A 12505-nucleotide genomic window follows, 5' to 3' on the forward strand; every position below is an offset into this window, starting at 1 on the left:
TGTAGGTTTTAGAGGTTCACTGTTCAGTCCCTGGTGTGTTTGCCAATATGGTTGCCATCACACAGAGCTAAATGCAGTACAAAAACCTACAATGCCATAAAGTGCCTGCCAATTTTTTGTCATTCAGTGGTTTTCAGAAAAACGGAAATAATCTTTACTAATTTTTTTGTAACTCAATTTCACATGAAGTGTATAAATAAACCAGTTTGAGTTACCATTAGGTATTTTTAAATAAATATATTCATCTATACTGCACCAATTAATTATGAACATGCGGTATTGGGAACAAATCCTGAGTTACTATACCAGGCCATTACCTCAAGTAAGAAAACAATTGGCAATCAGCTTCAGTTCAAGAGTGTAGAAACAGGTACTAAAATATTTCCTGTTCTGTCTCAAGTGAATATGTTCCAGTGTTCAATTTCTAATCTTCAGAGATGCTTTGTTATGCTACTAACAGCTGTTGTGAGTAGCACTGTTTTTATGCTTACTATTTTTGTTTCATGTGTCAAACTTTTTTCTTTCCTCTTTGCTGTTCGTTGCATTTCTGCTCCATCAGAGAGAGCTGCGGGTCTTTGCTGCCGCTTAGTAGTCCCCTGTCATAAAGGAATGCCAAGGCTTACTGATCTATCTGTCAAAACCAAAGATGTCTGGGAAATTCCACGAGAATCCCTACAGTTGATCAAGAGACTGGGAAATGGGCAGTTTGGGGAAGTATGGATGGGTACGGAGTGAAACTATTATTCTAAAATAATCTTCCTGTTTGAGAATTACAAGGTGGAAGGTGGAAGTCAAAATGTTAAGTGGCCAGACCAAAAAAAAAAAAATTTTCATTTGGAAAAATGTCTTAGACATGTCGTTGACTTTGAACATTTTTAGTTTCAAACATCTGAAGTAATTTATGGCAAAAGAAAACTGATATCATATGTTCCTTTGCAAGGTTTCAGTTTTGACAAATTACCCTAGCCTTAATAATACAGCAAAGCTCACGTTCTAATCTTAATTATAAAAACGGTCTTTTAGCAAGCTGACATAAACTCCCTACCTTCAGTTTCAAATATGAGTGTTTGCAAAAACTTCACTTGGCACTGAAGGACAAATCACCTTCCATCTTTCTCAATGCATGCATAATTTTGGATTATAAGTATTTTTATTAATTTCCTTTCCTATAGAGAAAGCTGATGGTTTGTGTTTTAACTTAACTGTGATTGCTTCGAATCATACTCCACAAACCGTCGGATTGGCTAAAGATGCATGGGAAGTTGCACGTGATTCATTATTTCTGGAACAGAAGCTTGGTCAGGGGTGTTTCGCTGAAGTGTGGCGTGGTAAGGCAGAGAATATGTTTTGTTTTGGATGGATCTTTTAAGGCCATCTTAAAAGAAATAAACCTTTTGAATAGAGATTTTTAAGCAAAACAATCAAATTGTTTGAAATATTACCCTATGTCTGTTGATGTGATCAGACTGACTGTTATGATCACCCTATGGCAAACGTGTTCACTTTTTTCCCTTCACATTCACTGGTATGAGGGATTTATTACTTTAAATTTTAATTGCTTTAAATTTACTCATATGACTAAATAAGATAATGAAATAGAAGTAATACTGAATGTGTAAAGCATAACTGTTAATTAAGCAGCTGACCCTGAAAACACACACATGTGTAAAGTTCCTCACACAGGGAAGTGTTTACAGGATCAGGCCCTAAAACAACCACTTTCCCTGTTTTAAAAATAAGAGTGAATATGGGGATAGCTGACTTTGCCAGGATAGCTTTCCCAGTCATTGACTTCACTAGTTTAGTTTGCAGTTCATAACCCCTGAGTAAAGAAATCTGGGGATTGGGAGGACAAAGTCATGACCTGCACAGCTGTTTTGAAACCAAGGGATTTTTGCAAGTTGTAAATTCAGTGGCCGTGCTCCTGCCACTTGCCCAGTTAATCCCTTCTACCTGGTCTTCAATTTGTATTGATTATAAAATAATAATTTAAAAAAATATTTGTATACTTTTAAATCTTAGCAGCACCAAAATACAGCACTGCAGCTATTTTATAAGTAGCAAGTTAGTTTTTGCACTAAATTATATTCTACACAACCCTATCAAAATCAATAAAAAAGATGCCCAGTATATTAAGACGACATTATCATTAACAATGATATTATCTAAGAATCATGGGCCAGTAGGACCAGTGTGGGCTAGCTATTTTGTGCTGCTGCAGTGACACAAAGCAGCTGTAAATCCAGCTCAACCAGTTGGTTAAACTGGGACTTTGCAGCTGCTTTGCATTGTGGGAATGGTGCAAAACAGCCAGTGTGGACCAGTGAATCTGATCCTTTGTTTAAATGCTTTGGGTAACAAAATTACTAACAACATCTGATGCAAAGGAAACCATCTGTATTTTACATTAGTGTCCATAGGAACTTACATCAATCTATGACTGAAAATAAATAGGAAAATTTGTAAGGGGAAACTTTCCTGCAAACTTGTGCTACTTCTCAGCGAATGGCTCTGTATGTCATAGATTTAAATAGTTAGAATTAACTTCAGCACCAAATAGGGTGACCAGATGTCCCGATTTTATAGGGACAGTCACAATTTTTGGTCTTTTTCTTGTATAGGCTCCTATTACCCCCCCATACCCTGTCCTGATTTTTCACATTTGCTGTCTGGTCACCCTAGCAGCAAATATAATAAAAAGTGTCCCAAATACTAGTACTTAAATATACTGCAATCATAGTTTTGAACAGTGCAGCTAGCAGACAGAAAGAAATGCAAGCACAATTAAGAAAAAATAATATGTCTATAATAACAAGGAAGTAATATGTGGTGGTAATCTATGATAGACCCTGAATCAGCATAAAATTAGAGCTGGTTATATCCTAAAACAAATTACTCAGGTTTTGCTATTAATAATTTATTTTAATAGTAGCCAGCCAGCTATAGACAAAGTACTGTACGTAAGCAGATCTCCAGTAATGGAAGTTACCGCTAGTGGTGATCTCAATAGCAGATAAAAATACCGAATCATAGTTAAAAAAAAAATTGATACTAAAATTTTCATTGAAATAGTTAAGGTTTTAGGGATTTTTAAACAACCTTTTTATTTTGATTTTTTTTAAATGGAGAAATTTACAGAAGATAAAGTGTTTTTACAATGGACTCACACCATGCACATCCTCAAGGTTGATAGAATGAGTCTTGGGATAGTTTAATAAGTCAAAAGTAAATAGATAACATGCAATTAATTTTGCATGAAGTTGGAATAAAATCCTGGCTTCATTGATATCAATGGAAAAACTTCCATTGACTTTCCTGGGGCCAGGATTCCATCCTTAGTGTACATGTTCATGGTGTTTTAAAATGTGCTGTTATTCCACGAAGTGACTCTGTAAATGGCACTGTGTGGTTCTGTCTGTTTCTCAATGACTCCATATAAAATGCACTCCGTTTTACAGATGGTAAAGTTTTCTGCCAACCCTGCAACATTTTCCCTGAAATCTAAAAGTCAAGCAGTGTTCTTTCCAGCTTGCATTTCACTACCTTATCTGGGATGCATTACAAGTGCAGCTAAGGTGTAACTGAGATGTGCTACTCTGCTGAGCCAGGATTACTAATAAGAGTTTGCTCAAGTAGTCAGAGAGAACAATTTATTTAAAAAACTCAGCAGTCTTCCCACACACACACTTTTTTTTTTCAAATTGAACATAAGCAGGCTTTGATTTTTACTAATTTAGTCATAATTGTGCAAACACTATGTGCAAACATTTTCGCCTTTGGGTTGTTCATACTACTCACTTGGACTGATCACTGCTACTTACTGATTGTAGGTAAAATTCACCCCTAACAAAGTACCAGCACCACATCACTCCTACTTATGCCCTATTTTGAGGGCTTAAGTGGAACTTAAATAGCATGTAAGTCCTTTGCTGCCCACACACACAGAATGAATTTCACCCAGTATTATTGTCTACCTAAGTCATTTGGTGTTGTTCAATAAGGCACAAAAACAACTCTATAAAGGGATCAAATTTTATGTTAAATTATTGAGATACAATGATCATGGAACCCCATGGTGCCACTTTCACAGTCAGTGTTAAGTGCAGAACCAGTCTGGAGAGCCTGCACCACTAATTTCTGAATTTAAAAAAAAAATTAAGCATTTGCCTTTGTTTCCTTCCTTGCTGACTCCTGTAATTACAAGGATTCTGTGTAACAGACCAGTTTCTGTCAGTATCTATTTCTGACAATGTATGTAGCAGTAGTGAACTAGCCAGCCCTATTCCTGAAGCTGTACTGACATCACTGAGGCTATCCTATATGAGCAGAAAAATAAGTGTTAATTTCAACATCAGGCGCTCAATCCTGAATTCCTTACTCAGGCAAAACTTACACTGATGTCAGAGCCTGAGTAAGGATGGAGAGATCAGTCCCTATATTGGTAATGAAAAATAATACTTTGCCATAATGAGAAAGGACTAAATTGATAGGAAGAAATGTAAACAACAAAGAGCAAAAAAGAGTAAAGCAGTTTTAAAAATAAAAATAATATTGGTGTCCTTGTAAATTACTCTGCACTTAAATTAGGTGTTAGTTTTCTTTTCCAGACAGAAGGATGTTTAACGTAACAAATTATCTATGGATTGGTTGTAGGTACATGGAACGGAAATACTAAAGTGGCAATAAAGACTCTGAAGCCTGGCACAATGTCCCCAGAATCCTTCCTAGAGGAAGCTCAAATCATGAAGAAGCTAAAGCATGACAAGCTAGTCCAGCTTTATGCCGTGGTGTCTGAAGAGCCGATCTATATCGTCACCGAGTACATGAATAAAGGTGAAATAGTGCTTCTGACTTTGGTCCTTATCAATAACAAGTCTTTTTGTATGTTCAAGCACCTGTGGGTGGGTGGGTGTGCATGCACAGTGTAAAGAATGTTGGGCCAAATTCAGTCCTGGGCATAAGTAGGCACAGATTATTACCCCAGGTCTGAATTGGGCCCCAAGAATTGAAAATGTTTATATGGTTCTGTACAAGTCACACAGTTTGAAAAAAAAAATTAAACAGGCAGGTACAGCATAAGTGTTCCAGTTAAAATGGCATCTTCTCCTCCTTGATAACCGGAGTTTCAAAAGTTCTACCGTTGAACTATATTGTATATTGCTTCAGGAAACCCTAACTCTACCTGGCACCAGAGTGTTCATATTGAATCTGTTGTCAGTGTTCATGTTGTCAGTCTGAGATTTTTTTTTTTTTCCTGTGGCAGTGCTGAGCCTTGTAGGACACAGACTGCCCTCAGAAGACAGCTTAATTTTCAGGCTGTGCCATATATCATTGTAAATTATATGTACATACACTTTTAGCTACTTAACTTTGGTAACAATCTAGTAAAATGAACTAAGGAAAACTTTTAGCTAGCTTGTCTGTCAAATGTTGCACCAGTGCTGAGGGGAAGACGAAAAGATGCGTTTGTTTTGGAAAAGTAAATGAACCAAATAAAGGAGAAAGTTCTAAAGGGAATTTCATTGTACAATGGAGGATACTTTTTACAGTTTTTAGTGGTTTCTTTTAATCTATTTGGAGCTGATTTTTATTTTCCTGGCAGGTGTCCCTCCTTCTCTCTCCTCAGAGGCATCCGAGCATTTTCTAACTTGCATATTATGATTAAAGGCTCAGTACCAAGCACGTGCTTTTCTTGAAAACTCTCTCTGTTACAGAAATGTTTCTGAAAGATGAAGCCTGTTTTGGCTCAGACTTTCCATCAGTTTTGACTGTACCATTTTGGACCTTTGGTTCAGGGCTTTGGTTGAAGATTTAACCAGGGGAAACTCCTAATCTTCTGTTCTCTCCCTATATTTATTACATCAATTTCTTAAATGCTTTTAAACAAAGACGGTTTCCCATCCCTATTCAGGGTTAAAGTGAGGGAACAGGGAGGCATGGTTCTCCCTACTCTGCTGAAAGCAAAGGGGAACTCCCTGGTATGCTTCTTGGGGAACCCAGGGCTGAGAGTCACCTTGTTGCCACATCCCGCCAGTGCAAGGGAGTCTTGCCTGTGCCAGCTGGATGTCAGCTCCCTAACACAACCAGCCTGTTAGCTACATAAACACTCTCATCTGGGCTGTACCAGCCCTGCCAGTTGACAATGGATTTGCCCCTGCCCAGGACCCTTTCAAAGTGTCCACCTGGAGTATTCAGCCCCTAATCACTGGATACATACAGAGATTACCCCATTTGAGCCCACCACCTCACCTCATCTCCAGCTGCCAGCGCGCGCGTGCTCTCTTTCTCGCGCGCGCGCTCTCTCTCTCTCTCACTCTCACTCTCACTCTCACACACACACACACACACCCAAGTGCCTCCAGCCCTGGAGTGTCAAGCAGGCGGTGCAAGCACCAACTCAGCCACCCAGAATCATCCCCCAGGGCCCGGGCCATGGGGGAAGAGCCGCAGCAGAGCGCTGCAAGAAGCAGGAGGCGGTCTGGGGGTGGAGCATGGGCGGGGCCACACAGGGCTGTTTGGGGAGGCTCAGCCTACTCCAGCCTTTGATACCTGCCACCCATGACAACTGGGTTGGGGTTTTTTTTTCCTTTTTTTTTTTGGTCTAGTTACATAATCTTCCACAAATATATAGGAGAATATAGTGAATTAGCAGTAGCATCTTATCAAGAATTGATTTGTAATTAATATGCATCTGTAAGTGGGAGTTGCCCTGTTTTTGAAATATTCCCTTAATTCTGGAAACTTGACACGGTGTCATTTCAACCAAAAATATTGCTATTAAATACTGTTTACTAAACTGAATCCCTCCCTCCTCATTAATAACCTTGTTTTCTTAAAGTGACTCTTCAGTGTTAACTTTTGCATTTGCAGGGAGTTTGCTAGACTTCTTAAAAGATGGAGAAGGAAGAGCCTTAAAGTTACCAAATTTAGTGGACATGGCAGCACAGGTATGTCTTAATTTATAAGCAATTAGCTGCATGTGTTTTGTACCGCAACTGTGTAGGGCATCATTGTTAAATCACGCCTATTGAGAGCTGTGCTTCTAACAGGTTGCTGGAGGGATGGCGTACATTGAGCGAATGAATTATATACACAGAGACCTGCGATCTGCAAATATCCTGGTGGGGAATGGCCTAATATGCAAGATTGCTGACTTTGGATTAGCAAGATTGATTGAAGACAATGAATACACAGCGAGACAAGGTGGGCGCAGTAGCAAATGTAACCTTGAATATGGTTTTTTAAACAGATGAAGGAAAAAACATGCTAAAATACCAAGAGGTTGCTTCAAGGTCAGGATCTGACCTTCTATAAAAAAATATTAACTCATGTTTTAATTCCTAATCCTGACAGAGGGCTGGGAGCTTTGCTGAGGTAGTACATAAAGCCCAGGAGAGGAGGAATGAATAATTGCTTAACTGTGACGTCTCTAGCTAATTCTGGCCAGCCCTCAACTGAAAACAATATCATCCATGTGCCCTGTCAGACAGAGAACTCCTCCCCTCCCCACTCCCCACATCTTCACAAGGAAAGCTGAAGAACAACAACAAAAAACCAACAGCACTAAGTAACATATATGTGTGTAAGCTGAGGCATATGTTCATATACATATTCTAATGAAATATTTTTTTTCTTCCTGTGTGCACTAACCATGGTAAATATTTCTGTGCTGGACTTCATTTTTCTTGGTTTTTAGTCCATTTTGGAGTAAGTTACTTTAATCACGTGCTCATTCTTTAATACAGCTGTGCGACTGAGAACAATATTTTCTTTGGGAACTTTTAGGGTTTTTTTTTAAATGAAAACCATTCTCCACTGCCACACAGATTGCTGGGCATGAGCAACCACTGATATACAATACCCTTTGAGATGGTAAGTTTTTATAGCAACCCTTATTGCATTTCCTTTAAAGGCACTATTTTAAAAATCCTATGTTCATGCTGAGCCATGACACACACACACATTGTATTCAGTAATTCTTTACTAGTCGTTCCTAATTTTTCAGTGTGTGTTCAAGTTTGCAAGTTTTGGTCTGTCCAATGGCAGTACTTGCCCAATATATATCAATAAATACCACTCCAGATATTTGAACTCCATTAACCCTTGGGCCTTTTGTTAAACCATATTATATGTTATCAAAAAGTAGGGAGGTTTAAATACTTCATAACCCATTAAGAGCTTTTATCTTAACCAAATGTCCCTGTTCTAGTATGGAATCTGTTTCTGTTTTAGCAAAGAGTTTTCTTTTGCTTTCTGGCTCTGAAATGTTCACCAAAGGAGCCAAAGAGTTCACAGAGTGCTGCATATTTCAGTGAGAGCAAAAGCCATCATGCCATTGAGATCCCTATAAATTTCTTTCAGCTGTTGTCAGCTGCACTTGTTTGCAGAAATGTGGCACCCTAATCAGCCTACATTCACACTAGTGCTAACAGTTGCTTACTGTGTCTTTCCACTTATTTGAGAGCGGTATGAGAGATCAGCTTACAGGGAGAGCCTCTTTTTTTCTGTCTGAGCTCTTAAAGAAACTATGAAAAGTACCGATGCAGAAAGTTGCTGATTTGAGCAGTAAGTGCGCAGTCCAGTATACAGGATCCTCTCCCTCCAGCCTATCCCATATGTGTGAGAGGTGTGCTTGAGTAAAGGCAGTAGGATCCAGCCCATAAAATAGCTTGGGGAAAAAAATGCACCGTAGAAAAAAGTATGATCTCCTTTTTGTTTCACGACCACTTTTTTCTCTCTTTGGAAAGCCCCCAGTGTATATTTTGACATGACTAACTATTTGTTTTAGTAGGCAACGTTGCTGGACAACATTTTCTGAGCTTAGAATTCATAGGAAATCCTTGGATGTCCTGTTTCCTTTCTGGGTTACATCTCCTAGAAGAGCTTAGCTCTTTTAATATATTAGAAATCCCTGGAAGCCCCATGTGCCCTCGTTTTATTTACATTGTGGATAATCTTCATTTTTTATAGGATAATAAAAAGTGATTAAAGTTAGGATGGGAAAAGTTTGGACTCAGAGAGAGTACAGATTGTTTGGACTGGTGAAGACAGGCAAGTGTTTTAAGTTGGGGAAAGAGAATGGTCTTGTGGTTAGGATACATGCCTGAGAGTCAGGAGACCTGAGTTCTGTGTGTCCAGCACAAACTTATTGTGTGATTGTATGCAAGTTGCCTACCCTTTCTATGCCGCAGCTTCCTCTCCTGTGCCATACTTCAGTCATTTAGGGCTATATATAGATCGTGCCTTAAAGCAGAGCCCTGAGCAAGAGAAGATGCATGAACTGCACTGTCCCAGGATCACTCCAGGTAGCACTGTGCTGAAGGTTTCTAAATAGATCTTGTATAAAGGGTTTCCTAGTTTTGCTAATGCTTCTATAGCCTGCTCTAATGTAAATTTTGGCTGAGCTTGACAACCGTATATAACAGGGGTGGCCAAACTTACTGACCCTCTTAGCCATATACGATAATCTTCACAAGTTCGAGAGCCACAAGACGCACACAACCTTTACACATGCATTTTAAAAAATATTAACATCCTACTTACTGTATCATGGCTAATTACTGCTAGAGCTAGAGGCCTTGTGGGTCTCCATCCTAGTCCTAAGTCTTTGAAAAACTGGGTGATATGTTGTCAACCTGGTACGGAGATGCTCAGTCAGATGTTGATTTGTAAGGACTGCACAATTTTTCGATTTTTATGAACTTCATCACAGAGTACAGCGATTCACGGCAGTATCTTGTGCCAAAAATTGAAATGAGTCACACACTAGTATTCTTGAGTTGAGGATACTTAGTTCCTGGAACTTGCTTCCAGGACTCAATTGTAGACTGTGATTCATGCATCGTCTTTAGAGCTTGGAGTTCCGGTAATTCCTTTTCTACAGTAGATGTTTCTGTAATCATGGTTTTGGGAATCGGACAGCCATCATTGATCACATCAACCATGAATGGGTTTATAAGAAAGGCGAAGCAGGATCTCAGCTTCTGCAAGTCTTCAAACTGCCTGAAAATAATCAAGCAGTCCTTCTAATTTACCTCTATATTCCTCAAGTTTGTGATCTTCTATGATTTCAGGGAATGTGTTTAACCTACTCTTGAGATGGGGAAAGTGATTTGAAGCCTCTTGACGCTATGTCTCTTTGCAGAAACTTTAACTTATTCTGAACTTGAAGACTGTCTGAGTAAGGTCAGAAATAATCTTATCCTTCCTTTGGAGTGCCAAGTTGAGAGTTTGCAGATGGTCCATAATTTATCAGTGAAAAACATCAGAACCTGCATCCATTGCTCATCTTTCAGTTGTGGATAGGGCTTTTCCTTTTCTTCAAGAGAAGGACTGATAGGTTCCAACAGTTCCACAAATCTACTTAAGACATTGCTGGTTGATACCTCACAATACAGTAGAAAGAGACGTTGTTAGATTTGTCTTCAAGATCCAGCTCTTCAATGAAATTTTTGAACTGTTGATGAGTCTTCCCATTTGAGCAGATGAAATTGAGTTTCTAAGACTATTTTCATAACATTTTCGTACTTGAAGTGTCTGCCAGTGAGATGTTCATGATGGATGATGCAACGAACAGGGAGAAACTCCAGAAATTTGGGATCAGTTTTCAGGAGTCCTATAAGGCCTACTTTTTTTCCCACCATTGCAGGTGCTCCATCCGTTGCAACACTGGGCAGTTTATCCAGTGGTACATCAGCATTTGTCAATGCTTTGTCAAGTGCATTCTTTATGTCAACATCGTGGGTTGTTTCTTTTAGTGCCACTAAGTCCAACATTTCTTTTTTCACAATTACAACTGATGAAACATAGCAAACAAATATCACTAGTTTGATTTATCTTGAATATCTGTGGATTCATCGACAACTAGGCTGAATGCTAGAGAATTCTTTACATCATTTTGCATGTAGCTTGCAACATCTGCACTGATCTGGGAGATCCAACTCTCCGTAATGTGGCCTGAAATTGGAATTTGCTGTATTAGTTGTTAAGGTTTTGTATTACTTGGATCTAAAATTGCAACCACTTCTGCAATATTTTTCTTAACAAATTCTCCATCACAATACAGATGTTTCTCAGAGCGATATTCCATGCCATAACAAAACTAGCTTCAGTCATTGTGTCAGCTTCCTTACTGAATGCAGAAAGTAGTGTCTGTTGACTGTTGAGGTGTAATTTTAATATGGTTAGCTTGTTTTTCCTTAATTCTGATCCAGGAGGGTACTTAGATGAAAAGTTATTGTGAGTCATTTCATAGTAACATTTCAAGTTGCTTGCTTTGTAGAGAGAGCGCGATGCATTGCAGATAAGGCACAGGGGTTTGCCAATTTTACTAGTGAATGCCAAATCTTCCTCCCATTCTGGCTGAAAACTTTGGTTTTCTTCTTCATACTTGCATTTCTTACAGTTTGAAGATGCCATTGTTATCCACAAAATTAACGTCGGGTTAACACTTAAATCTAAAACTATTCAAATGCAACTTACAAACAGTAAACACAGCCTGTACTGTGCAGCATGCAGAGAGATCACAGCACTGGAGGTCTGCACAGCAGTACAGTAATGCAATTTCCTGTTATAATGAGCATGTGCAGCTGAAGCCGGAGCCTAGGCGCCACCTGCAGGGCTGAAACCCTGAGCATCAGCGCCCCACCTCCACAGAGCTGAAGCAGTGAGCTCTGGCTCACCCCGCTGCAAGGTGAAACCCTGAACCTTCACACCCCCCCCACCCCATCCCCCCAGTGGAGCTGAAGCTGCAAGCACCAGTTCAAATCCCTGCCCCCCAGGGTGAAACCCCAAGCTCTGAGAGTCACAGTTGACCTGTCAAAGAGCCACATGCTGCTCGCGAGCCGCCATTTGGCCATGCCTGGTATAGACTCAGGTTCACTCAGTTCCAATTACCCTGGTTTCTAGTACAATTTGAGTAACCAGTATGAACCTAGGGACTTAGAAACAGGTTTAAAATCCCTTCATAATCTAACACTTTTGCCTGGAATCTGATTTAAATTTAATTTAATCATGGTTTCTTAACTCAGTTTTGAGCACTATTATGGTGGGGGCCATAATAGCACAAAGAAGTTATGCTGCCTTTGCATGTTTCCCATGACCTATCAGTCTAATCCTCTTAAGGGCATGCATCTGGGGACTGCTCTGTTTATCTAGACGGCTACTGCCTCTGTGGTGATTTTGACACACAGGAGTGGAAAAGGCGGTGGGGGGGTCAGATTGTCAGTTCCTTTTGGAGAAAGGAAGTGCTGGGCCATGTGAAATCCGAAGATTAAAGTTTAAAATAAAGTAGCTTAGGTCACACTCTCCTCTCCACTTTTCTCTGGGAGCTAATTTTGTTTGGGGTTGTTGTTTTTTTTGCAGGGGCGGGGGGGGGGGGGATTATTTCTTTGCCCTGTCCCCAAAAAGTGTTACTTTTAGATCCATGTAAATATTTTGAAAGGAAACAGATGGGGACGATCTAAGCCCCAGTGGTTTAGCATGTGGGATTCTTGGTCCCGATGAA

The 12505-nt window shown here is 39.6% G+C and overlaps 1 protein-coding gene across 9 annotated transcripts in view; it reads left to right on the forward strand.

Annotated features, from left to right (window-relative positions):
- FYN (FYN proto-oncogene, Src family tyrosine kinase) overlaps positions 1-12505 on the forward strand; it is a 172501-nt gene that overhangs the window by 143153 nt on the left and 16843 nt on the right. For 6 of the 9 annotated variants that reach the window (XM_039529261.1, XM_039529264.1, XM_039529263.1 and 3 more), the window contains 5 exons: positions 560-724; positions 1173-1328; positions 4654-4833; positions 6871-6947; positions 7050-7203. In XM_039529261.1, coding sequence (XP_039385195.1) covers positions 560-724; positions 1173-1328; positions 4654-4833; positions 6871-6947; positions 7050-7203 — 732 coding nt within the window. The remainder of the gene's footprint in view (positions 1-559; positions 725-1172; positions 1329-4653; positions 4834-6870; positions 6948-7049; positions 7204-12505) is intronic. The other 3 variants (XM_039529268.1, XM_039529269.1, XM_039529270.1) reach the window with 3 other exon arrangements.

This window comes from Mauremys reevesii, linkage group 3, assembly GCF_016161935.1.
Source record: "Mauremys reevesii isolate NIE-2019 linkage group 3, ASM1616193v1, whole genome shotgun sequence".
Taxonomy (NCBI): domain Eukaryota; kingdom Metazoa; phylum Chordata; order Testudines; family Geoemydidae; genus Mauremys; species Mauremys reevesii.